The 25554-nt window shown below is 45.5% G+C and overlaps 1 protein-coding gene across 7 annotated transcripts in view; it reads left to right on the top strand.

The window, feature by feature from the left end:
• CLCN1 (chloride voltage-gated channel 1) overlaps nt 1-25554 on the top strand; it is a 29013-nt gene that overhangs the window by 2580 nt on the left and 879 nt on the right. The window contains exons 2-22 of one of the 7 annotated variants that reach the window (XR_011505019.1): nt 433-553; nt 951-1082; nt 1661-1789; nt 2029-2162; nt 3573-3650; nt 4742-4820; nt 9564-9689; nt 10009-10093; nt 10315-10416; nt 10715-10799; nt 11046-11195; nt 15976-16045; nt 16229-16339; nt 17994-18207; nt 18454-18587; nt 20560-20804; nt 21089-21200; nt 21534-21613; nt 21867-21905; nt 23606-23811; nt 25110-25214. Coding sequence is in view for 5 of the 7 variants with exons in the window: in XM_070515056.1 (XP_070371157.1) it covers nt 433-553; nt 951-1082; nt 1661-1789; nt 2029-2162; nt 3573-3650; nt 4742-4820; nt 9564-9689; nt 10009-10093; nt 10315-10416; nt 10715-10799; nt 11046-11195; nt 15976-16045; nt 16229-16339; nt 17994-18207; nt 18454-18587; nt 20560-20804; nt 21089-21200; nt 21534-21613; nt 21867-21905; nt 22228-22437 (2436 nt within the window). In the remaining 2 variants the exon portion in view is untranslated. Of the gene's footprint in view, nt 1-432; nt 596-950; nt 1163-1660; nt 1790-2028; nt 2163-3572; nt 3651-4741; nt 4821-9563; nt 9690-10008; nt 10094-10314; nt 10417-10714; nt 10800-11045; nt 11196-15975; nt 16046-16228; nt 16340-17993; nt 18208-18453; nt 18588-20559; nt 20805-21088; nt 21201-21533; nt 21614-21866; nt 21906-22227; nt 22572-23605; nt 23812-25109; nt 25215-25303; nt 25391-25554 lie in introns of those variants that run through there. The other 6 variants (XR_011505014.1, XM_014858298.3, XM_070515061.1 and 3 more) reach the window with 6 other exon arrangements.

A 25554-nucleotide genomic window follows, 5' to 3' on the forward strand; every position in this document is an offset into this window, starting at 1 on the left:
GCAACCAAGAGTCACCTGCTGGTCTGTCCTCACCCTGTCCACGTCAAGATTCCTAGGAGGGAAGTCAGTGCAGAGGGTCTGGGGAAATAAGAGAAGCTGAGATACGATAAGCAGAGTGACACATAAAACATCTAATTGACACAGATGCCCAGTCTTAGCACAGTTCTCGTATCTCTACTTCAGAATAGAACTTGGCGTCCTTGATGAAGGTTGTCATTGACCAAGATGAGTACAAATAGAGAGAGGATGAGGATGGACAGACAGAGATAAAGAGCAGATAGAGAACAGGCACTGGAGGGCAGGGATGACCACAAAGTGACTCTCCATGAGGCCCTCAACCTCCAGGATTTTAAAAACCTGTTTGTTTTTTCTGTGGGTCTATTCCTTTTGATCTTCAACAGGACAGACATTTCCTATTCTCCCTCTGCCCAGATTTATGGCCATCACAAAGAGCAATTCTCGGACAAGAAGCAGGACATGGGGATGCCCAAGAAGACAGACTCCAGTGCTACCATGGACAGCAAGGATGAGGATCACTCTTCCAAATGTCAAGGTGATGGGGCCTGAGGAATAAAAGAATCTGGACTAGAAGGAGGTACAGGGATTAGAAGACTAACCTAGATGTCCCCTTGCGTATATCCTGCCCTCCCTCTCCACATGCACACCTAAGCTCTCCTCCAAGTACTGAGGAAAGGCATCTCTCCCCTCATCTTCTCACGTTGCCTTGTTCCCTAGATCCCTCCCACCCAGCACCAAGAAACAAGAGTTTTAGAAAGGAATCGGGTATCCAGTGGGGAGTTGGACTTTGGAAGGACAGAGAGGTGAAGAGAAACTCAGTGAATGAGACATGTAGACAAGGCCCTAAGGGCCAGCACCTCCCCACAGTCCCGAGTCATTTCCCCAGAGTAGTGCCCAGCTGGCTGCTTCTCTCTACCCTATTCTCTTCCTAGATTGTATCCACCGCCTGGAACTCGTGGTGAGAAGAAAATTAGGGGAAGACTGGATCTTTTTGGTGCTTCTGGGACTACTTATGGCTCTGGTTAGCTGGAGCATGGATTACGTCAGTGCCAAAAGTCTTCAGGGTAGGTTTAACCTGGCCCTTTACCCTCAGCCTCTCTCCATGCTGCGGCTGTTTCTGGAGTTTCTCCACAGGCTAAGCCAGGTGTGTTTGGGGAGGGGGATGTTGCACAGAGGTCAGGTGTGACTCTGGTCCAGGACAAGACCAGATCCACTTCTCCTACTTTTCCCACTTTCTTCCAGCCATGGTGTGGGTGACCTCTAATAGGGTGACCAATTCATCCCAGTTCTCCCAAGACTTTACCAGTTTTGGCAATGTACATCCTGAGTCCCAGGAGCCCCGGTTCTGGGCAAACCGGGGTGGTTGGTGACCCCACAGCCTTTGACGCCCCACCCGCAGTGCCAGCACTCGACTGTGGTTTGCAGCACTGCCACCGTCTCTACCTCCTACAAGTGATGGGAACTTGAACAGGGCGTGTCACCTCCCGCAGCTCAGGTTCCCCACGTGTCAAATGCGAATAGTGGCATCTTGTGAGGTGAAACAGTGAGCACACTCCTTGCACGCTGTCCTGTGCTATGGTCGTGGGGGCGGTGGCGAGATTCCATCCACACTGGAATTGAGCTCAGGTGCGTGTCTCTGCAGCCTACAAGTGGACCTACTACCAGATGCAGCCCAGCCTGCCTCTCCAGTTCCTGGCCTGGGTCACCTTCCCACTTATTCTCATCCTCTTCAGCGCCCTCTTTTGCCACCTCATCTCCCCCCAGGCTGTTGGTGAGAACTTCCCCATGTATCCTACCCATGTCCTGTCATCAGCATGATCTCATTGGCCTGAAGACCTTTCCACCCCACATCCTCCTTCAGCAGCCCTGACACCTCTTCCACCTGCCTTGTCATGGTCCTCTGACCACAGCCCTCTTCATGCCCCCATCTTCATGTCCACTGTCTGGATGTTCATCTCCTTTTGAACCTCTAACTTGAACTTGCACATAATCATTTTTTAACCCCTTTAGGCTCTGGAATCCCTGAAATGAAGACAATTCTTCGTGGGGTTGTCCTGAAGGAATACCTCACCCTCAAGGCCTTCGTAGCCAAGGTTGTTGCCCTGACTGCGGGGCTGGGCAGTGGCATTCCTGTGGGGAAGGAGGTAGGTGCACCCTTACTGAGGTGTGAGCTAGACAGGCTGTCCAGCAGAGGGCAGCACCGAGTCTAGAGGGAGCTCTAGGAGCAGACGTGGACCACAGGCACAGGGACAGAGCCAGGGCCAAGGGGCATTAAGGAGGGGAAATACCTGGGAAGGTCCTCATCCTGAGGCAGAATGACAAAAACATAAGAGCTGGGAGTGCCTTAGTGCAGAGTCTCCCAACCTGGCCACTGCTGACATTTTGGGCTGAATAATTCTTAGTTACTGGGGACCATCCTGTGTACTGTAGGATGATTAGCAGCATCCCTGGCCTCTACCACTTAGCTGCTGGTAGCACCCCCAGTTGTGACAACCAGAGTGTCACCAGACATTGCCAAATGTCCCCTGGAGGGCAAATTCTCCCCCAGCTGAGGACCTTACCTTCGACCAATTCCCTTGTTTTTTGTTTTTTGGGTGTTTTTTTTTTGCCAAGGAAGATTTGCCCTGAGCTAATAGCCACTGCCACTCTTGCTCTTTTTGTATGTGAGCCACCGTCAAAGCATGGCCACTGACAGACAAGAGATGTATGTCCGCACCCGGAAATCAAACCAGGCTGCCCAAGTGGAGTGTGCCGAACTTAACCACTAGGCCACCGGGGCTGGCCCAAGTCCCTTGTTTTAATATGGGAGAACTGAGACCTAGAAAGAAGCTGTGCTCTGTTCAAGGCTATACTCATGCCCATTCTTGCCCCGCTACAGTTGCTGCAGTCCATACTCCACACAGCAGCCAGAGGCATCTTTTCAAAATGGAATCAGTAATGTCTGACCTCTGGACAAGAGCTTCTAATGTCTTTCCATTCTTCTTAGAGTGAAATCCACTTTTCTCCCTGGGGTCTAGAAGGCCTGTGGTGATCTGGCTCCTCTCTGTCCAGTCTTCTGTCCTCCCAGGCTGCCCCTCATTCACTGTCACTTTGGGTGACAAGGCCTTCTTCCTGTCCCTCAACCACGCAAGCTTGTCCCCCTCTCAGGGCTCCAGCACTTGCTGTTCCCTCAACCTGGAAAATTCTTCCTCCTGACACCCACATGGCTCACTCCCTCACTTCATTCAAGGCACCACACAGTTGTAACCTTCACTGAGCACCTTCCCTAGACACAACCCCACCCCACCCTCGTCTGTCCTGACTCTCTCTCTCCCCTTACCCTCCCTCACTCTCTTCACAGCCCTTAGCACCTTCTGAAGTGATAATATGCTGGTGCATCACCTCTTCCTCCCTGGGATGAAGTTTCCTAAGGGCAGAACCTCTCTCTCACTCACTTCTGTACTCCTGGTACCTAGTACAGTGCCTGGAGCAATCAATGTTCCTCCATCGAATGCCTCAAAGCCTCCCATGTGGGCCCCCTACTCCTGACCCCTCGCCCTCTTTCTCTCTCGCAGGGCCCTTTTGTCCACATCGCCAGCATTTGCGCTGCCGTCCTCAGCAAGTTTATGTCGGTGTTCTGTGGGGTATATGAGGTAAGGTTGAGAAAGTAAAATGAGGTAGGGCTGTGTGTGTCCAGGGTGTCGGAGGGCTGCCTTTGCTCGGGGCTGGCCGTGATGCTGAAATGGGGCATTGCGCTGCTCCACGCTCCCTCATCCTCCACACACATACCCCTACCACCCGCCTAGCCTAGCCACACGATGCCGCTGTTTAGCCTGTGCCGTCCCAGGACACACTGCCCTTCCTGGTCTGTGCACCCACCATGGTCCGCTCCTGTGCTGCCCCTGCTCTTCCATATGCCCCTTGTCTCAGTTCCCCTCCACATTGCCTTCCTGTGCTACCCCTGTCCTTTTGTCGTTCCTGCTCCTCCCACCCCTCCCCCGCCCCCCATCTCTCTTACGTAAGCACTGCCCCCTGCCCCACCCCCGCCCTCCTCGTTGCGCGTGCTTCTCTGTTGCAGACAGTGCCTGGGCGGCTTGATCTCCTGGTGTCGGCCTGCGCAGTGGGCGTGGGATGCTGCTTTGCGGCCCCTATCGGAGGCAAGTCCCACTTCCTCCCTACCCCGGTTGCCTGAGCATGACTTGGAAGGGGAGTTTGGGTGGCCGCCACAGCTTTGGGGTGGAGAGGGATGCTCGCTGAAGAAGCTGGTGGGTGAGCATTCAGGGAGTGACCCTGGATCGCAGCCCGTCTCCAGGCACCCACACTGTTCTACCAAAGGGCTGTGTTTCTTTCGAGGCTGGCGGCTGTTTGACGCAGGCTTTATTGGTACCATTTGTCTAAAGTCGTTTCCTGTCTCTCTTGCTGTTGGCATTCCTTGCCCTGATTATCCCCATCTCCAGCCCCTCTCTGGTGACCATTTACTGGCTTACCTGCCTTCCATGTATTTGCCTAACTTTTATTTCGTTTTCTATGTTTGCACTTGCGCTATAAGGTCACTTCCTGTTTGCCAAACTCACTGAGTTTCTCTTGGCCTGGGAATCGCTGGGGGAGACGGGACCACTATGATTCCCAGGGACTTAAGCCTCTCCTTCTGCCTTACTTCCTACCCTTGCTTGTCCTCCTTTCCTCTCTCTGCCCTCTTCCCCACCCCTCCCGCCTCTGTCCTTGTCTGTCTCTCCCCTAGTAGCAGCCGTACTATTACACTGATATGCTGACGGTGGGCTGTGCTGTAGGAGTTGGCTGTTGTTTTGGTACACCACTTGGAGGCAAGTGATTCCCCCCTCCTACACTAATCCACTTGCCTGATCTTGTTCCCAAAACAGTTTTTGTCAGCATCCCCAAGTGCAAGCATTACCAGTTAAAATGAGCATTACGAGAATAGCTAAAGTTTAGTGAGCATTTACTATGTGTAGGCAATGTTCTAAGCACTTTACATTCATTCCCACCAAAAACTGTACGAGACTGATATGGTAGAGGAGAGAGAGAAGGAAACTGGTGACAGAGAGGACAAGTGACCTGAGCAAGGTCATTCTGTTATCAAGTGTAGAGCCAGGAATGAAAACTGAGGCAGCCTCTATAGTTCCCCTACTTATATTAAAACCTTTTTGTGTTGTTGGGTTTTTTTGCCTTCCACTTGTATCTTCTAACAGGGGACTCTGCACTTTTTTCTCCAAGGGAAAACCTACATTTTGTTGTATGGTATTAAGGACACGGGGGTTTGGGTGGACCTTATTCAGATTAATGGTCAGTTTTAAACAAGGACCACTGGTGGAAGTGAAAGGATCATTGTTCCTGGACAGCAATTTAAAGTTGAGTTCAGCTCTTTCTACACATGTAAGGCAAAGAGTGACCTTTCCAATTATTTTCCTTGTCCTGGGTGACTAACAAATGGGCATGGTCAGGGAAAGCAATTGCATCTGTTTATTTACTCATTGATATTAGTTGATGAGTAAAGGGGGTTAACAGAGCAGGGGCTGTATGGATCATTCACGGTGATAAAAAGGACACCAAGTTGACAATTAGAGAAACAAAATTTCAGAAAAAACATATGCTTCTTAAATGCACCAGCTGTTAGATGTATCTTTTCAATTATGAAAGTGTAATCAGTTCTTTCGTAGAGGAGTCTTCAGGTAGCTAAGACGGCCTGACTCAGGAATGATACATGGATGAGCGTTTAGAGTTCATGAAAAGGTATCATGCTCCTTGTACCAACGCTGTGCCAATGCCTCAGCATGTGGAGATCAGATGAGCAGACGCGTCAGCTCGCAGCCTGTGTGCACTTCTGCTGTCAGCTCTTGTCATTAAAGTCATTAGTCCTCATCAGAGAAGGGTAGTGTGTTTCAACTTCTGCACACATTAAATGTTCACACTTACATTTATACCCACTTTCGCCTTTATTTACTCTTTCACCTTACAAATCCAGAAGGTCTGAAGAATATTTTTCAACAGGTAGAATTTTTTTGCTTTTGTTTTTAATCAGCTAGATCCGTCTAAAGCGAAGAGAATCTGCATTTCCAGCATAAAGCTGGAATTTCTGGGATGAATGAGGAAGGTTCTTTCTTGGTCCTGTGTAGAGTATGGGAAAGACCATAGGCAAGTTACAAATAAAACATGGCTCTTGACACAAGAAAACATTAACCCTGGAAAAGTTAAGATGCCATTTTCAGGATGTCTGTATTAAGTGGCAAGTAATAAATGTCCTGATAGGTAGCATTACTTGATGTTTTAATGAACATAGAATAATTCTGGAAGAAAAAATAAGTATTAAGATAACTTATTCACTAGATAGTCAACTCTTATTTCCCTACATCAATAAAAGAAGTTTCCTTCAACATTCTACTAAAATGACAAACATCTTTTTGCTTCTGTGATGTGCCCTCCATGCTGTGGGATTATAATTACAGCAGACCAGAACTGCTGGAGGATCCAGGGGAAGGAATGATAGGAAGTGAGTCTGGACAGGTAAATGGGGGCTGAATCATGAAGGACCTCGTAGGCCATGTACAAGAATGTAGATTTGATTCTCTAGGCTAGAATTTGCCCAAATGTGTTTTACAGAGTACTGTTCTTCATGGCATTACTAGATGTAAGGTAAAAAGGGTTCCAGCTCAAATAAGTTGGAAAATGTTGTGCTGAACAGATAGTTTTTTAAACTGGAAAAGTTATCAGAATGTTTGATATGCTGACATGCATTGTGAATATCCAAAATGTGGCTCAAATACAGCCTTTCCCACAGAATTCATTTTGCACACACATTCCTATAGGCCTAACTTCGGGAAATGCTGTCGTGGGTGAAGGGGAGCTCTGGAAGAATTTTGAGCAAAGGAATGACGTGGCCAGCTTTGGCAGATGTCTGCAGGATAGATCTGGCCCGTGGATTAACAGATTAATCCAAGATTCACAAGAAGACTATTGTCATAGGCCTGCTGCTAGATGATGAGAGACCGAACTAGGCAGAGGCAGGAGAGATAGAAAAGAGGATGATACATATGAGCAATAGAAAGTAAAATTGATGCAAGCTAATGGCTGATTTTATATGAGGATGTGAAGGATAAGAGAAAAGAAGGAATCTAGGTCAACTCCCAAGTTTATAACAAGGAAAATTGTGTGGATAATGATGCTAGTAAGCAAGATAGGGAATACAGGAAGTGAAACAAGTCTAGGGGAGTAGATACCTTTCACTTTGAATATGTTGAGTTTGGGGTTCCTGTGGCACATCCAAGTGATAGGCAGCTAGGCTGGTGAGTCTGAAGTTCAGGAACTGAGTTGAGAACATAGCTTTGCTAACCAGTAGCTTGTAGTGGTAGTTGAAGCCAGTTGAAGCCATGGGCGTGAATGAAATGGAGAGAGAAAGTGTGTCTGTGAGTGGCTAGAGTAGGAGACCAAGGTCAGGGACCTGGGTGGGGCAGGGGCCAGAGGAGAAGATGAGAACGTTCAGGAAGGACAGGAGAGGAACATTACAGAATCTGAGAGAAAAGAGGGTTTCCAAAAGCTGTTTGTGTTCTTAATGCTTTGTTTCCTTTTAGCAGCACACTTTCTGTTTGGCTCAGGCTAATATTAAAATTAGTTCTCGTTCCTGAGTATACAGTGACAGCCTGTTAGGGAAAGTGTCTCAGAACCACAACGTGGGAAAGAAAATCTAGCCTAGGATTTCAAAAAATGGTTGTGAAATATTCATAAGTTGGATAGTTTACACCCTAACAAATCAAAGCCAACTTTGGTCTTGTTACTGGTAAAGAAAAGGAGAAAGACTTGCTCTACCTGATTCCCCACTGTGTCAAATCCTCCTTTTAGGCAAGGAGGCAGCTTCCTTACCTGATGTGATTTGAGGAGCAGGGGCGAAGGGGTGGTTGGTAAAGCTCTGTCTGCCCCAGATTCCCCATTCCCTCGTTCCGTTTTCTGAAATTCCACCCATTCTATTCTCTTCTGTTCTCTTTCTTCCCTCCCCTCTCCTCTCCTGTTCATCCTTAGAACAGGCATTGGGCGCTGATCATGTACCAGGCACTGTATTAGGTGTTGGGTTCCAAGGAATTTTCAATCCTAGGGGGAGCTCAGATGTAAACTAATAACTACAGCTGAAAGTGCTAAGTGCTCTGATAGTCCCAAATTCTGAGAGAACAAGGTGAGGGAGGTACTGTTTCTATCTGAGGAGGGGGATTGGGGATGGCTTCCCAGGAATGGTGGCACTTGAGCTGACCACTAGGGATCCTCTGCCAAAATGCTACAGCTACTCCGTTAGGGAGTAACCTGGAGGTCACCCTCCCCTTGACTCAAATGACTTAGTGTAACTATTGCCTGTCACCTATGGAAGAGAGGGTGGGAGTCCCAAGGGATTCAAGAGATGTGATTTTGAATATAGAATAGGGAAGAGAAAATGCTTAGTATTTGCCACCTGAAGAGGGAAGCAGGTGGGAGTTCTTCGCCAGGCCATCAGCCGTTTGCTGTGCAGAGCAAGGAGAAGACCAACTTTACTAGTTCCTGGTCTTTCTTGGGGCCGCACCCCTTCTCCATTCATCTAATTATGGGCTGTATTTCCCTGGTTTCCCATTCTCTTTAGCTTAGCTAGGTTTGGGTAATCTTGTCATCAATTTTTTACTTTGCATCTAATCAAAGTCCACTCCCTTGCTCTAAATATGTTCAAAGATTTTTTCGTCTAATCTCAACTCTCTTCTGTGCCCTCATTAGCATCCCCACCAACCCTTGCTGTTTTTCTGGATGTCTGCCTCCTCATTTTCTGCTCCAGCATCTACTCTCAGAAACAGTGCTACTTGGGACAATTAATTAGCTTTCCTTCGACCTCACCTGCCTTTCTGAAGAATAATTGTCTTTAACTTCTTCCAGTCTCTTGGTTTTCCCCTTGCTTTGGTCCTTTTAAGTGACATTTTTAATAATAATTTTTTAAAAGTTTGGATGAATCCTCTATTTTCTTTTCTTGGAATATTGAGTAGTGTCAGCTCTTTTTTTACTCTTTCACCTTACAAATCCAAAGTCCTTTCCTGTTCCTTTTGCTTATTTCTTCCTCATCAAGTTGCCCTAGGGTACACGGTGCATGGGAGAAGGGAGGGAAGATTGGAGGGGTGTTAAGGAAGGTCCCTGTAAATCCTGGGCTCTGCTTGGCAGCTCTGTTGAGCACCTGCTCTGGAAGCTTTCTCTCTCAGAACTTTTCTGCAGAAATTTTTCAATGACCTTTAAATACCTGTTCATATCCGATAGATGTGAATCCTGCCCAACCCTGTTTTCTAAGGGGGAGTGGGTGGAGAGGGCAGAACTGCCTGATCCTGACTTTCTGTGGGTTGAGGTCCCTCGTTTCCCATCCTCTCTGTATCTTGTTGAACCGCATCCCAGCGTGAGCAGGTATATCGTTTAGAGCTTGAGACTCCAAGAGATCTTTGCTTCCCACTACTGCTTCCCCTCACGATTCAAGTTTCAGGAAGAGGTCCGCAGGGTGGGAGTGTGGGAGAGAGCCTTTCACTCTGTCTGCACCTGACCTGTCTTCCATGTCCCCATAGGAGTGCTATTTAGCATCGAGGTCACCTCCACCTACTTTGCCGTGCGGAACTACTGGCGAGGCTTCTTTGCAGCCACATTCAGTGCCTTTGTTTTCCGCGTGCTAGCGGTGTGGAACAAGGATGCTGGTAACAGGGGAGCCTTGGGCTGGAGGCAGTGTGAAATAAGGAGGCTGATAATGGGGCATGGAGGGAAGCTCTGTGGGGCAGTGCAGAAAAGGAATGGATGGCATTATTTGGGAAGTGGAACCAAGGCCCAAGGGTATAGGATAAAAATAAGGTCGTGGAGCAGACGAGTAATGGTTGTGCTTAGAAAAAGGAAATTAAATAGGAGACATTGGGGTTGGAGCAAGGAAGGAATTAATCCTTAAAGCTGATGACTTCTGGTTTCCTCTCTGTGGGTCTCTGTGATGCTCCCACCATGATCTTTGACCTTTCCGTCCTATAGTCACCATCACTGCTCTCTTCAGAACCAATTTCCGAATGGATTTCCCCTTTGACCTGCAGGAACTTCCAGCCTTTGCCATCATCGGGTCAGTAGGGTCACCTGCTCTGGGAGTGGTGAGCTGGGGCTGGGGTGTGGCTTTGGCTTGGAAGGGACCCAAGCTGGGCAGAAGGTGTGGCGGGCCTAGACAAAGTGTAAACTGTTGTGGGGAGGTGGGTAGAGAGGGAGAGTAGATGCCTGGTATTTGTTTCCCTCAGTGGCTAGATCCAAGGGATTAGGATTTCATTTCTTTATAACTTTTACCCTCAGGATTTGCTGTGGGTTCCTGGGAGCTGCATTTGTGTATGTGCATCGCCAAGTCATGCTCGGTGTCCGAAAGCACAAGGCCCTCAGCCAGTTTCTTGCAAAGCAGTGAGTCACCGACCTTCCTTTGCCCTACCCATTCACTTTTTTCAAGAGTTCCTCCCTTTTAATCTTTGTGGAAGGCATTGAATGCCTTTAGGTAGCCTGTGATAAAATATAGAAGCCCTGATACTATATGTAGGAGGTGAACGGTGTGGTTTCCCCTTCAAAGATTGCTTTTTGGTGGACAGAATGCTCTGTATTTGAAGAACTGAGACTACAGGAAACTTAAGTTTGCAGGAGTTCAGTGTGGTGTCCACTGGGGTTTGGCTATATTAGGGGGAGGATTAATTCTTTTCTTTTTCAGCCTCCTGCTGTATCCTGGAATCGTTACCTTTGTCATCGCCTCATTCACCTTTCCACCAGGAATGGGTCAATTCATGGCTGGAGAGGTCAGCTCCAAGGGAGTCAGAGGGTGGGTCAGGTCACTGAGCCAGGACTGGGCCACATGGAAAAGAGGAAACAGCACAGTTGTCCTTCAGGCTTCTGAACAAGTGTACTCTTGCCCAAGGGTAGAATCTCTCTCAGAAAAGAGCAAAAGGGACCCTTGAAAAATGAGATGGGGAATCAGTTCTCTATAAAAAGGAAGTACTGAACATCCCTGGAGAACTGCCGCCTTTCGCTTCCTCTTCTCACAGTTGATGCCTCGTGAAGCCATCAGTACCCTGTTTGACAACAATACGTGGGTAAAACATGTAGGTGACCCTGAAAGCCTGGGCCAGTCAGCTGTGTGGATCCACCCACGGGTCAACGTTGTCATCATCATCTTCCTCTTCTTTGTCATGAAGGTACCTACTCTACACTCTTGACCCCTAAGCGTCTATCTATTTTCAACCCAGGAACTCAGGGTTTGCCTAGGGTAGGAAAAGGTGTAACTTTATCTAATCTTCATCCAACCTAAAAAGAAATAGCTTGGAGACCACAGCCTAGATAAGTTGCTCCTCTATAGAAATGAACCAATATCTAGGCTAATTGTTCCATTCATGTCGACTTAGTGATGTTGCCGTAATTATTATATCCCATCTAATGGTTCCACTTGCTAAATTATTGAGACATCATAGCAGCCAAGTAAACAGGAATAAGATAGAGTTTATCAATATAGATAACTGCATAAAAACCTCCGAGAAATTAACCAAATCCCCCCATATATTAGATAATTAGGTACTTCCTTCTCCATGTATCTGATTATCCATTTTTAGATGATTTGCATATCCATTTCTTTTCCAGCCTAGTGGGTAATCTCTTTTCTAGACTTGCAAAAGAGATAAAATATTTAAATCAATTTTATTAGCGACTATAAGTAATTTTTATAAATGTTATTATTCTCCGTTTAGGTGGTGAGGCTGGGAGGATTTTGCCATTCGCAAACCACTTTTTTCTAACTGCAATTAGGAAACAAAAGCTGATCTTTCTTACGTCAGTTGTTTTTCATATCCGCCTGTCAAGAATCGTGTATTTATAGACTTCTCAATTACTGCCTTGTACAAAGATATTTTAACTTCCACCCCTGGTTATGACATCTATTACAGTTACTGATTGCTTTTTTTTTCTTTTTTGATGATTGCCTTATCACTAATAGTATGCCTCACCTGAATAGTCGAACATTTTCCTCTGAATATTAGGGCTTTCATTTAAAAGTCTGTCCACACTGAACTTTCACGCTTCTGAATATCTTACTATTAACTTATTCATGATACTTTGTAAGAATCTGTATTTCCCCAGGATATGAGTCACTAAGTTATATTTATTTTGTAATAGCTGAAGTGGGTTCATTTATTCATTTATTCAGGAAATGTTATTATGCACTTACTATGCATCAAATATATAATATACTTGATTGCTGATCTTTGGCTAATTGTATGCTTATGTTGAAAAAAATTATTGTGAAATTTCCTTCTTTGTTTTTTGCTACTCATTTAATGTACTTGTCAATGATCTTAGGATTAGAGATACCAGGTGTTTGACACACCAGGTTCCAACCCTGTAAGTTATATTCTCGAGATTTGCTGTGGGTTTCTGGAAGTTGTATATCTGTATGTTCTTTCCCATTCCACTCCAGGTGGCTTCACTGGGTCTATAGCTTCCGTATTTTGCACACTCACTTTGTTAATTAGATCCTTTTTTATTTCTTCCTTCAAAAGATTTGATATTTTTATCATAAGGAAGTTGTCGTTGTCTTGTTAGAGATTTGATTGTTGGAACTTTCATTATAGAGTTGATCTTCTCTGATTCATAAATCCCAACTGCTTGTAACTGGTTGTTGAGTGTACAAACCCATCTGTAGTAACCGAGCCCAAGTTCTGATGGCATCTCAGAATTTATTCTTCAATGATAATAACTGTGTTTTTCTGATATTCCTCTAGGCTGAGCTATATGGTAATTTTGAGCTCATATATGCTTTAACATATCAAGCTTTTGAAAATTTTTGGAGACACAAAACACTGTATATTTTTCAACATTTCCCCCATACCTCACCTCACCTCCCTGGCTTCTCAAGTATATATCTGGGTTCCACTTCACAGATTAAAGTTTATTCTGAGAAGCCTGCCTGGGTTATATAGAAGGACTCAGCTGCTTGTCACTGTTATTAATTTCTTCCTGAATTACATCTTTGATAATGTTTACATCGTAAGCAAATCAGGAAAAGGAACTCACCCACTTCCTGGGCTATAGTTCAAGCCCAGGAGTTTGCAGCAGGCCTATAAATTTATAAACATACAACCATTCACTGCTATAAATCCATGGTATTACTTAGTTATTGCTGCTTCCAGCATTTTTGCTCTCCTATCGCTGGACACATAAGCATACCCTTATTATTTCCAAAGTGTGGGCAATAGGCCACATAACCAAATCAAAATATAAAAGTGACTACAACTATTTTTCCACAGTCTGTCTTGGAATTTAGCGTATGTGGTCTTCTGGAAGTTTCAGTACAGGCAAATAAGATTCTCAGTTCAGCTTTTTTATAATATTCATAAAGGGAACTTCCTTCTTCCTCAATCTTAAGACATGGAAAATATCATCATGTTGTAAGTCAGGAGCTTTTACAATGAGTGTGAATATAATCCCAACTTCTCAGTTTCCCTTTTAGTAGGTCTGTCATTACCTACTATCAATGAGTTCTCCACACAGCCTGAGGGTCTGTAGAATTCTTTTTCCCTCATCTTCATATCGCTCTTTCTGGTAAAGAGTCTAACAAAAATGGAATCTGTGATAATGGGTCCCTAGTTTCCCAGTTTTCTAGAGTTGGGTGTTTAAAATCTTGGAGTTATTTGTGTCCCACATCACTTACATTACTTCTGGATCTTTCCTTTCGTGTGCTAACAGCTCAAAAAGTTTGCTAGGACCAGCCCCGGGAGCCAGGTGGTTAAGTTCAGGGCGCTCCACTTCGGCGGCCCAGGTTGAGTTCCCAGGCGTGGACCTACACCAGTCATCTGTCAGTGGCCATGCTGTGGTGGCATCTCACATACAAAATTGAGGAAGATTGGCAACAGATGTTAGCTCAGGGTGAATCTTCCTCAGGAAAAAAAAAAAAATTTCCTAATCTCATGTGTCATTCTTTGTGCTATAGGACTGGATAACTTGAATGCCCTCTGATCGTGATCTGTTCTTCCATGTATCTTAGAGAATAATCTAAAGTTCATCCTCTGAAATCAGACCTGAGGTCACCTATTATCTGTATTACCAGAGCTTTCAGATTAACCTGAGCCTACAAAATCCCTTATGGCTTTCGTGTACTTATTCCAAAGAGATGGTACAGAATAGTTCAAGAGGTCTCAAACTGTTGTATGTCAGAATCACTTAAGAAGCTCAAAGTACAAGTGCCTAGAACTCTGTCTCCAGACAGTCTGGTGTGGTAGCCTCCTATATCTGGTCATCTGCAGTTTATACGAGTCCCCCGTGAGCATTACTGTTAGGTGTTTTAGCAAATATTAGCTCTGAGAAGCTTTTTCTGCTTTGCATGAATACTATTTGACCAAGCTCTCTTCTTTCCTTCCTTCCTTCCTACATCCTGCCTACATTTACTGGGCATTGTGCTGGTGCAGAGAGAAGGCAGAAATAACAAGATACACTCTTGTTATACATTCGAGGAATTCTCAGTCTATATTCTTTTCATTGGTACATTTAGCTTTGTGGTTCTCAACCAGTTTAAACGATCATATTCTGACATGCAGAAGTATGTGTTCTTCTGGCATGAAGCCTTCTCACAGCCCCTGCCACTGCCTCTTGAGGTCAGCCCTAGCTCAAAGGAATTCTTTCTAAGGCTCAGGAAATTAAGAAATTTATTTCTGATTAGTTTATGATGCAATTGTTACAGTTTTTTAATTGCATATATTGTGATCCTGGCAATTTGTTCTGAACTTTAGCTGCTGCCATCCTTCACCAAATTAATTTGAGATCCTTTTCTAGGATTGGCTTACTTATTTTGGAAGTGATGTGTAAGTATGTTACTTAATTTATATATTATGTCTTCTATTTTTGTTTCTTTTACAGACATTTCAAAAGTTCAAGCACTACTCCTTTTTCCATTCTATTTCTTAATTCTTCTGCATTCTTTTTTTTTTTTTAAAGATTTTATTTTTCCTTCTCCCCAAAGCCCCCCGGTACACAGTTGTGTATTTTTAGTTGTGGGTCCTTCTAGTTGTGGCATGTGGGACGCTGCCTCGGCATGGTCTGACAAGCAGTGCCATGTCCGCGCCCAGGATGCGAACCAGCCAAACACTGAGCCGCTGAAGCAGAGAGTGCAAACTTAACCACTCGGCCATGGGGCCAGCCCCTCTTCTGCATTCTTTGTCACAGAATGTACATACTGCTTTTGCCTAAAATTGTCCCAATTTCTGTAGGTATACTGCCTGATAAATTTGGCCTTGGAGATCCTTTCTATTCATTGGCTGACTTATCTGGCATTCTCAGTTTGCCCTTGCAATATGACCAGGACAGATCTGATTTTTCAGTCCTTCATTAAAGGTGATTTGATGTCAAATGAAATGGTTCAGACAGGACAGTCTTCACTCTGGGTTCCCTTGTGAGGTTCGCCATACAGTGGCTTTGTAAATGACCATATTCAAGCTAAATTAGTCACAGTAAGTCACTAAGACTTTAAGATGGCTGCCACGGAGAACAAGGGCTCTTTTTCAGAAGCATAGTTTGACCAGGGAAAGGTATCCTCCAGCTTCAAGAGTTTCAGGCTGCTCTGCTGAGGTGAACTCTTTGGGTGAAGAGGGTACAGTGGTCTAGGGCCCTTTTGGGGCAGTGACATAGGAATCCTCTAGGCTCCTCTCCTTGTTCTAGATTGCCTAAGGGCAAATAGAGTGACTCCAAGTAAGAGGGTTTTGGAGGAACTTTCTTGTAGTGTTGTCTTTGGTGATCTCTTAGCCTGAGAGCTCCATGGTTTTTGGATCTGGAGGAAGGGTGACAGACAATATGGCTTCCAGAAGGATTAACTAGCCCAGGATTTCTGAGACTCTTGAAGCAAGAAGGACAAGAACAGTGGGAAGGAGGTTGAGCGTGTGTGTGTGTGTGTGTGTGTGTGTTGAGTAGGTGTCCTGATACCTCTTTTTACCCCAGTTCTGGATGTCCATTGTGGCCACCACTATGCCCATACCCTGCGGAGGCTTCATGCCTGTGTTTGTGCTAGGTAAGTTCTTATGGGAAGCCTGGGATCTTACTGACAGCTGCAATCTAGGGTACTGGGAAAATAAGGGAAGGGCTGGGGATGCTGGGGACTTGTATTTGGTCTTAGTACCCAAGGAGAGATTGGCTTTGAAAATATGGAGGATAAAGAACTTGGATCTCTCAATTCCTTCTTTTTTTCCTCTAGGAGCTGCATTTGGAAGGCTGGTAGGAGAGATCATGGCCATGCTATTCCCTGATGGCATCTTGTTTGATGGCATCATCTACAAGATCCTACCTGGGGGCTATGCAGTAATTGGTGAGACACATTCTATGCTCCTGTAACCAAATATTGAGCACCTCAAATCTCCACAGTCAGACTCTCCCATGACATCTTCATTCCAGCCTACACAGTATGGTTTTAATTTAATGTTATTTAATTCAACTTTTATTCAAATGATCAACCCTGGGCTCTGACTCTTGTTAGCTCTTATGAACTTCTTTGAGCCTTAATTTCTTCATGTAGAAAAAGGATTATGGGAATTAAGTGAGATAATAAGGATGAAAACACCTAGGATTGTGTCTGGATGTTTGTTAAGGGCTTTTTCTTTCCTTTCAAAGAATCATGGAAACAACACTGCAGGTGACTGGCTTGAATACTCCCAACCTTCAGGTGTGCTAATATTGATGAGCCTTAAGAGCACATGACTAAGAGCTAAGAAACATGGGCTCTGGACTCATCCCTGCCACTTGTCACCTGGATGACCATGGAGCAAGTTAGCTGCCTTTCTGAGCCATTCTAAAATGACTTCTGAGATATCTTACAGCTCTCACTTTCTGAAAGTCTATGATAATCTTTTTTGCCTTAAATCTGTTTTCCCATCTGACTAAAAACTGTGTCTAACACAGTGACCAACATAATCCCCAGAATTATTATGCCTCTTCCCTTCCTCCCTTCTTCACCAAAATCCATAACATCTAAGGCCGTGCCTCCTTGGATATAGAAGCACTAACCAGCCTCATAGCACATATGGTGACCTTACTCCCCCATCATAGTCCTTTAGAAGAGCTTCTTTCTTTAGTAGGAGTCTGCTCATATTCTCCATCTTCATGCCTCTTGGGTATCCCTTCATCCTCCCTGATGGAGATATACATATCTCCTGTGATAGTTTATGTCCTGAGGCATATTGTGTGCACCATCCGGTAGAACCATCCCTTCCCACACTTCCCTTTTGTGACCTTTTCTCTTCAATTTTCCTGTATGCCTTCCCAGCATCTTTTCTCATAGAATATCTCTCCCATATTTAAATATGAAGTATAGTTAATGGACAAGGGACTACTTTGGCTGATGGGAAAACATAACCAAAAACAAGTAAGATACAGTCTATCTTCAAAGAGCTTATATAATCATAATGTTTTAGATCTGCAAGGGCCTTAGAACTCATATAATGACCCCTTTCACCTTACAGATGAGAGCATGGGATTCCAAAAGAATTAAGTTCAACTCAAAAAGTTGAGAAATAGTAGATTCAGGATCTGATGCAGGTCTCATTGCTCCAAGAACACAGCATTATTTTTGGGTTTTCACACCATTCACTCATAAATTATTGGCATCAAAACCTAAGGTCCAAAGTAAAATGCCATAACTGGATTTCCAAATGCTCAGTTAAGAATGATCCAAACTTTCAAAAGCAAGGAATAGATAGGACATCACTATCTTTGTTTTATAAATGAAAATTTTGGCACACACAAAGATTTTGTGACTTAACCAAAGGTCATAGATGAGATCAAAATGATTTTCTAACAGTTCAGGATTCTAGCCCCTACTTTTAATGAATGGTTATCTCAGGAGTGTTGGCACTAACCAGGATCATGACTCCCCATTCAATGTCACTCCTGTCACATCCCCACGTGCCCTCCATGCCAAGAATGGTAGGCCTAACCCACCAGTACATTCCTGTGTTTCATTCTAGGAGCAGCAGCGCTGACTGGCGCAGTGTCCCACACAGTCTCCACCGCTGTGATTTGCTTCGAATTAACTGGTCAGATTGCTCACATCCTACCCATGATGGTGGCTGTTATCTTGGCCAATATGGTGGCTCAGAGCTTGCAGCCCTCCCTCTATGACAGCATCATCCAGGTCAAGAAGCTACCCTACTTGCCTGACCTTGGTTGGAACCAGCTCAGGTCAGGGGCACCAGCTGGGATTAGTTGAAACTTGATGGGGTGGAGGTTGGAAGTTCTGAGACTGAGATTGAGGTTAGGGTCAATGTTTGGAAGCAACTGCTTTTTATTTACTTTTATATTCCTATGTACTTAATAAATACTTGGAGTGATCAAATGCATGGCAAACCTCATGGGAGGAAGGGAAGGGACAGCAAAGGGACAGGCATATATGATGGGGCTAACCCATCATGCTTTCTTCCTCCATAGCAAATTTACAATCTTTGTTGAGGACATCATGGTACGTGATGTGAAGTTCGTTTCAGCTTCTTGCACATATGGGGAGTTGAAAACTCTGCTCCAGACCACCACAGTCAAGACTTTACCACTGGTTGATTCAAAAGGTCAGTGAGAAGGAAGGAAGCAGACTCCTGACCTAGTGACCTGAACAAGAGTTCCATAGAGGTGGAGGAGGCACTGTGGTGTGGGTTCATCTCTAGGGGGTATCCAGTCTGCTACAGGAGCCCCAGCCTGTGCTCCTTAGGGAACGTGATCATCCTTGAGGAAGGGAAAATACACCTATAATACAAGCACAAGAAGACAGTTAAAATCCAATTAAAGAAACACAGTCAATCCTAATTATTCGTCATAGTTATGTTTTATAAAGTTGCCACAAACACTGAATTAAGGATACTGTACTGAGCTGTTGCTCCTAGGGGAAAAACAGTTAGGTTCCTCTGGTCACAATATTTTCTTCAACTAATCATTGCATAACCTTGTTTTATTTGTGTTTCTCATTAAAGACACCTTATTTAATATATATTTTTGATTCAGTAACAGTGAACTCATGGCCAACAGCACTATAACTCACGCCTGAACCGATCTTATCTAGTACACGTATTTTCTCCATAGGCACGTCACAGCCTTTTTGCTTGGGGGCAATTTTAACAGCAAAATCACCAACACAAAACACAAAAATTCAAAAAACATGACATTAAATGGACCATGAAAAGAACACTTGTTTACGATATCAGAGGTGAAACAAGAAGGCAGATCATTGTCTTGTTCAACCTCAGTTGAGAATGCGTGCATGGGGCCACTCAAATTTTTGGCTGCTCTGCGCATGTCTGTGAATGACAGCGAAAGCACCGCAAGTACTATTGATTTTGGGTTACAAACATATTTTAGCCAATAGGTGGATTCGAAAATAGGGAATTCGCGAATAATGAGACTCAGCTGTAAATCTTATAATGCTGTACGTGGTTTTCTCTGCTGCGCAGCAAGAGCCTACCTGTTCTTTAATGCCCAACTTAAGGAGGAGATGGACAGTTTTATGAAGGATTGAATGGTTTTAGTAAGCATTGACTTCGCATTTCACTTCCTTCACTATCTGTCTACCCACCTTTGGCACTTAATCCTGCTTTGCATTATTTCTTATTGTGGTTTATATATATCCATGTCTTATCTTCCTCACTAAATTGGATATTCCTTGAGGGTAGAGACTATAACTTCTATCTCCCTCAGACTGCCTCCTTATAGGTATTTACTAGATATTAAATAAATATGAATACTTGCCCAATGTTTGAATTACTGCAATAGAGAAGAAGCATATAGGGCCATTTGGAGCAGTTAAAATTGTTAGTTCTGATTTCAGATAATCAGAGCATCCAAATGGCTCAAGTAAGATTAGTCCTAATATTTTCCCAAATCCCAAATACCTTCCAAGTGGCCTCTAAAGCAGTGGCTCTTCAGTGGAACAGGGGTAGAGCCAATGAGGTGCAGAGTTTTCATAATAATGACCAAGCCCTGGTGATTAGATTTATCTCAATAACACTGCTGCAATTTCATGGCCTTAAAACTTAAGAAAATGTTCACTATAGTAGCAGAATTTTGACAAACATATAAAAGACCTTCCCAGAAAAAGCAGACATTTTATTTATATCCTAAAAGGACCCAGATTCTTTAAGTGATTAAATATCAGGTGTCCTTGTAGACTTCTTTCAAAGTATGTTCACATCTCAGCCTATTTAAATGGCTTTTAATTTTCTTTTTTGGGGGGACAGTGTTGATTAGCCTACTTTAATACCAAGTTCACCTATTTGCAAACAGGCTATATGAGAGCTGAATCAAAATAAGTACACATTAGCACCAATTAGTGTACTATCATTTGAGTCTGTAAGTGCTAAATGGGTGAAATAAAAGGGATTGAGTGAGGTCAATTCTGGAAGGTTTTTGAAATGAGTTTTTAGGAAGAGAGGATAACAGCTGAGAAAAGAAATGGGGGCACTGGGCTTCTGTCTCTGACTCCATCCTGCTGAGTTGGCCAGAGGGGTGGGGACTGAGCAGACCCGCAGGCTGAGCTTGGCTCTCCCCCAGATTCAATGATCCTGCTGGGCTCTGTGGAGCGGTCAGAACTGCAGTCCCTCCTGCAGCGCCACCTGTGTCCTGAGCGGAGGTTGCGGGCAGCCCAGGACATGGCAAGGAAGCTGTTGGAGCTGCCTTACGATGGGAAGGCGCGGCAGACCCGGGGTGGGCATCGCAGCATCTCATCCCAGGGCCGACCTGAGTCCTTTGCCTTTGTGGATGAGGATGAAGATGAGGACCTCTCTGGGAAGCCCGAGGTGACGGGGCTGGGAAGGGCTGGGGGAATGGGATAGATAGGGGCAAGGAGAAAGTCGGAAGAGGGAGGGGAGATGCTGATCACTGAGCAAGTCCCTGGGTCCAGGGACTGAAGGAAATAAGGTTGTGGATGATGGTGCCGATGAGAATTGAAAAGCTTACAGGAATTCTGAACTGGGGAGGAAGAATAGAATTAGATAGATTTCCGAGGACGCTAGCTGGTAAAGGCAGGGAAGCACTGGGCAGCCTCTTATCCAGGACTGAGAATTTTTACTATTCCTTACAGCTGCCTCCTCTTCCTCCTCCTCACCCCTTTCCTACTGCTCCGTTGGCCTCGGAAGAGCCCAATGGGCCCCTGCCCAGCCACAGACAGCAGCCAGAAGCGCCAGAGCCTGCAGGTGAAGATTCTCCCATCATGCACCCTCACTCATGACTTGTGGGTTATCTCTGGGCTCTCGTCAACCTAAGGGCTACTACTGTAGGGAGGGGTGAGGCCAGGGGATGGTGGGAGGGGGTTCCTATTTGTTTAGTCTCCATATTACTGTCCCAAGAAGTGAAGGCAAGGGCTGATTTAGGAGGGTAGAAGAGAGGGTGTCCATGGAGGTGAGGCACCTAGGAAGTAGAGTCCTTGTGCAGCAAAGTGTCCAGGACCACTCGGGAGTCCCTGGTCATTTCCCTCCAGGACAGATATGGCTTTCTTTCCATTTCCATCTGCTCACCAATCCTCTCAGGTCCAAGACCCTCCATCTTTCAATCTCTGCTGCACTGTTTGCTGGGCAGAGCTCGCCCCAAAAAGAAGAAAACAACCCAGGTGAGAGGAGATGTGTTGGAAGGGGTGGTGCGGGGGAAAGGGAGCTTGTCTTGGAGGAGTGAGAAACCCATGGTCCTTAAATCAAGAGGGAGGAGTTCCTGTCAAGGAGAAGTTTTACCATATGGAAGGGATGATGAACTGGAAAGGAGGCATCTGTGGCCCTGACCAGGGGTAGATGGTTAATGGCTAATGGCACCATAGCTTCCATAGGAAGAAAAGGGAAAGAACTTGGACGTATGTCTTTCTTCTCTAGGATTCAACGGATTTAGTGGATAACATGTCACCTGAAGAGGTAAGTGAGAGAAACAGCAACTGGGGGTGGATTGTTCTGTCAAATGAAGACATTGCTCATTTTTTTCTACCTTCTTCATTGCGTTGTTTTAAGACTAAGACGCGAGTCTAGGCAGGAAAGCATTTTGAGAGATTGGAAATGAGGTATGACTACGGAGAGAGTGATGGGCACATTGCTCAGAGGTGGGGGAAACACGAGGGTGTTGTCTGAGGGGACCACCGTCATTTCAGAAAAGGAAAGTTTTGAGCCTCCATGCGTAGAGGGGACCATGGTGCTAAGATGAACCTTAGATCTTTTAGACATTAGGAATGTTCTGGACCAGGCAGAGGATATGCAGGAAGGAGGAGCTTTACCTGCAGTAAAATGGCACCAGGTGGCCAGCACTCGCATGGACCAATGTGGAAGAACAGCGTCGAGACTAAAATGGGGAAATCAGCGCCTGGTGCCGGTTACTATGCTGATCGACCAGGCCCTGACACAGTGGACAACTGGAAAATGCCAGGAAGTAAGACTGAGAAGAGCGCCACATTGAAGGCAAATATTGACAGTGGTGCCTCGTCAGGACAAACGCCTGTTTCCCAAAAGAGGTAGTTATCAAGTCCAGGCAAGAGAAAATCAAGCACACTGAGTGGGCTTGGTTGTGAGGCATGAACAGAATGTGGAGCCGTGACTGGGAGTGGGCAGCTGAGCAGTACTGATCAGTTGTGGAGAAACAACAAAATCTACTGCAACCCAGGGTTGGAGGAGGGGGTGGGGAGTGACAAGAGAGAAAGGAAGTCTTCCTTCTCTCCCCCAGCCAGCCCTCAAAACACACACTTCTGGGGCTGGCCCAGTGGCGCACTGGTTAAGTTTGCACATTCTACTTTGGTGGCCCTGGTTTCCCCGGTTCGGATCCCGGGTGTGGACATGGCACCGCTTGGCAAACCATGCTGTGGCAGGCGTCCCACATAGAAAGTAGAGGAAGATGGGCACAGATGTTAGCTCAGGGCCAGTCTTCCTCAGCAAAAAGAGGAGGATTGACAGCAGATGTTAGCTCAGGGCTAATCTTCCTCAAAAAAAAAAAAAAAAACCCAAAAACCAAAAGAACACACACTTCTGATAAATGACTTATGGGAAAATCAAATGGGTGAGCACAGAGGAAAAAGAAAAACTTGCTTCTGCCTACAAGCAGGAATCAGGTGGGTCCTAACTGCAATCACGGAGCACCTTGCTGGGCTGTGAAAACCAATAATAATACCTTTTTTTAATACACCAAAGAGAGAAAGCCACTTAGTTGATCAGTGAGGCTATTTAATGACCTTTGGAAATAAAGTGCAACCAGGGGTAAAAAGAAGACAAATCATACATTTTTAGCTTATGTCTTTCCAAGAAAGACGTTAAGCAGCTACCAACTCCCATGTGACCCATTGAGATGTTTTGGAGGGATAAGATCCAAAAGGAGCCAAAATTCAGGACATTCTGAACATGGTCTTCAGATTAGATCAAGATGACACCCTTGACAATATCAAGATGATACCTTTGGGGATAGTGAAAGAATTCAATTATAGGTCGCCAGAAGTCCTTGCTAGGACTTGTTTAATTCTGCTACTCTGTTAGGAGTACACACACAGGTAGAGCTCTGGTTTGGAACTGGGGCTGAGCTTTTTCAGGTAGCGGAACACATCCGACCCCAGAGCAGACATCTCCCTCTTCTTGGACAGAAGCTGGGGGTCCTGGACCACGGTCAGCAGTCACGGCCAGAAGACCAGCTCCAACTCTGGCTAATCTTGGACAAACGCCTTGCACACACTGTGCCTCTGTCTCCTCATCTGTAAACTGAAGATAATGATACTGTGGTTGGGGAGGATTAAATGAGTGAAGACGTGCAAAGCAAATCAAACAGTGCTTGGCACAGAGGAAGTGCTTGGTATGTGTGCAGTGGAAATGGTTGTTATTGTTGTTCCTTAAGGGGAGGCAAAATGGAACTAGAGAAGGCAGGACATGATCACAGAAATGTCCAGGAGGACAGGACCAACCAAACCAGGGTGGGTGAGGGTCCAGCTCTCAGTCCTATAAATAAATCATCTCTGCAACATACCTGCTAAGTGATCATCCATCCTGTGCTGTGAGAGCCAGCCAAACTCTGTGTGAACCTTTAGTCAGGGAAGGTGAGAGTTTAGAGGAGGTGTGATTGCAGTCCAGAAAGGTCAGGAAGGAACAGATGGAGAGAGCACCACCGTGGACTAAACATGACATGAGAACTCGGGGATGATGGACTTCGGGGATGTTCTCTGAAGCTGGTTCTGCTAAATTTGGACAAATAGAAAAAGAAATAAAGTAGTAGAGCATTCAGAGGGCACTGGCTGAAAAGAGATTTCAGAAAATTGTAGACTCATTTATGAAAGCCAGAGCTAAACTGGATTATTTGGAATCTTGGGGATTCTGGCGTGTGGATCTAAAATCAAGAAGAGAGTTGGCCTTTGTGCCTTAATGCTTCCATCATAGACAAAACAAGACAAACGCAAAGGATGGTTTTACTCAAGTCAACTCAGTGTCATGTGATGCAGTACAGCCCTTCAAATCCAGCAAATATTTGTAGGATCTACTGTGTAAAAGGCAGACGTGCTCATTTCTTCACTAGATGTAGCAATGGCCACCATGTAACACTCTCAAGGAGTTGACGTCTAGTGGGCAGCGGTGAGACAAATGCCAACACAAGAGCCATGCCAGTTCTGAAGAGAGGCCAGCAAAGGACTATGGGAACTGAAAAAAGGGCAAGGGGTCAGGAACACAGTATAGGGGCAGCGTGGGGCAGGTAAGGGAAATCCACGTGATGAGAGCCACAGATGCAGAAGAGGGAAGCACATCTGAGGAACCAAAAGCAGTCTGGTTTCACTGGAGCGGTGGAAAATAAGACTGGAAAGATGGATGGAAATAACAAGTGTTTGGGGCACCAGGGGGTGGGAGAATTGAGGAACAAGAAGGAGCCCTGTACTAAGTGCCCAAGGGTGAAGGTTGATTTGGGGCCTGAAGAGGGAGGAGAAACGAGGGTGCTGTCCCCTGAGGAGAAGGGAGGAGGTCTAGATATTTGCAGGATCTGTGATAGTTCATTGTGTATTTCAGGGTTCTGGGCTGGGGCTGGGACAACTTTTGAGGCCAAAGCCGCGGATCTGAGGTTGAAGGGGGTTCCCTGACATTGGGTGATTCCCCTACTCTGCCTGACAGATTGAAGCCTGGGAGCAGGAGCAGCTGAGCCAGCCTGTCTGTTTTGACTGCTGCTGTATTGACCAGTCTCCCTTCCAGCTGGTGGAGCAGACGTCCCTGCACAAAGCAAGTCCTTGCTGACCGCTCAGGGCAGCTGGGAGGGCAGGGGCGGTGTGGGGCCAGACCTGCGCTGACCTGCAGCTCTTTCCGTGCAGACTCACACGCTGTTCTCGCTCCTTGGCCTCCACCTTGCTTATGTGACCAGTATGGGGAAGCTCAGGGGTGTGCTGGCCCTGGAGGAGGTAATAGGATGTGTCCCATTTGAGCCGCAGGAGGGAGGGGTTGGCTCAGGACAAGGGGATGGGGACAGGGAGGGGATGGTTTTAATATCTGGGAGGTCCCCCAGATTTCCCTCTCTATTTCTCATGCAGAGAATGGAGAGGGGGCGGGTGCCACAATTGGGAGG

Source organism: Equus asinus, chromosome 1 (genome assembly GCF_041296235.1).
Source record: "Equus asinus isolate D_3611 breed Donkey chromosome 1, EquAss-T2T_v2, whole genome shotgun sequence".
NCBI lineage: Eukaryota > Metazoa > Chordata > Mammalia > Perissodactyla > Equidae > Equus > Equus asinus.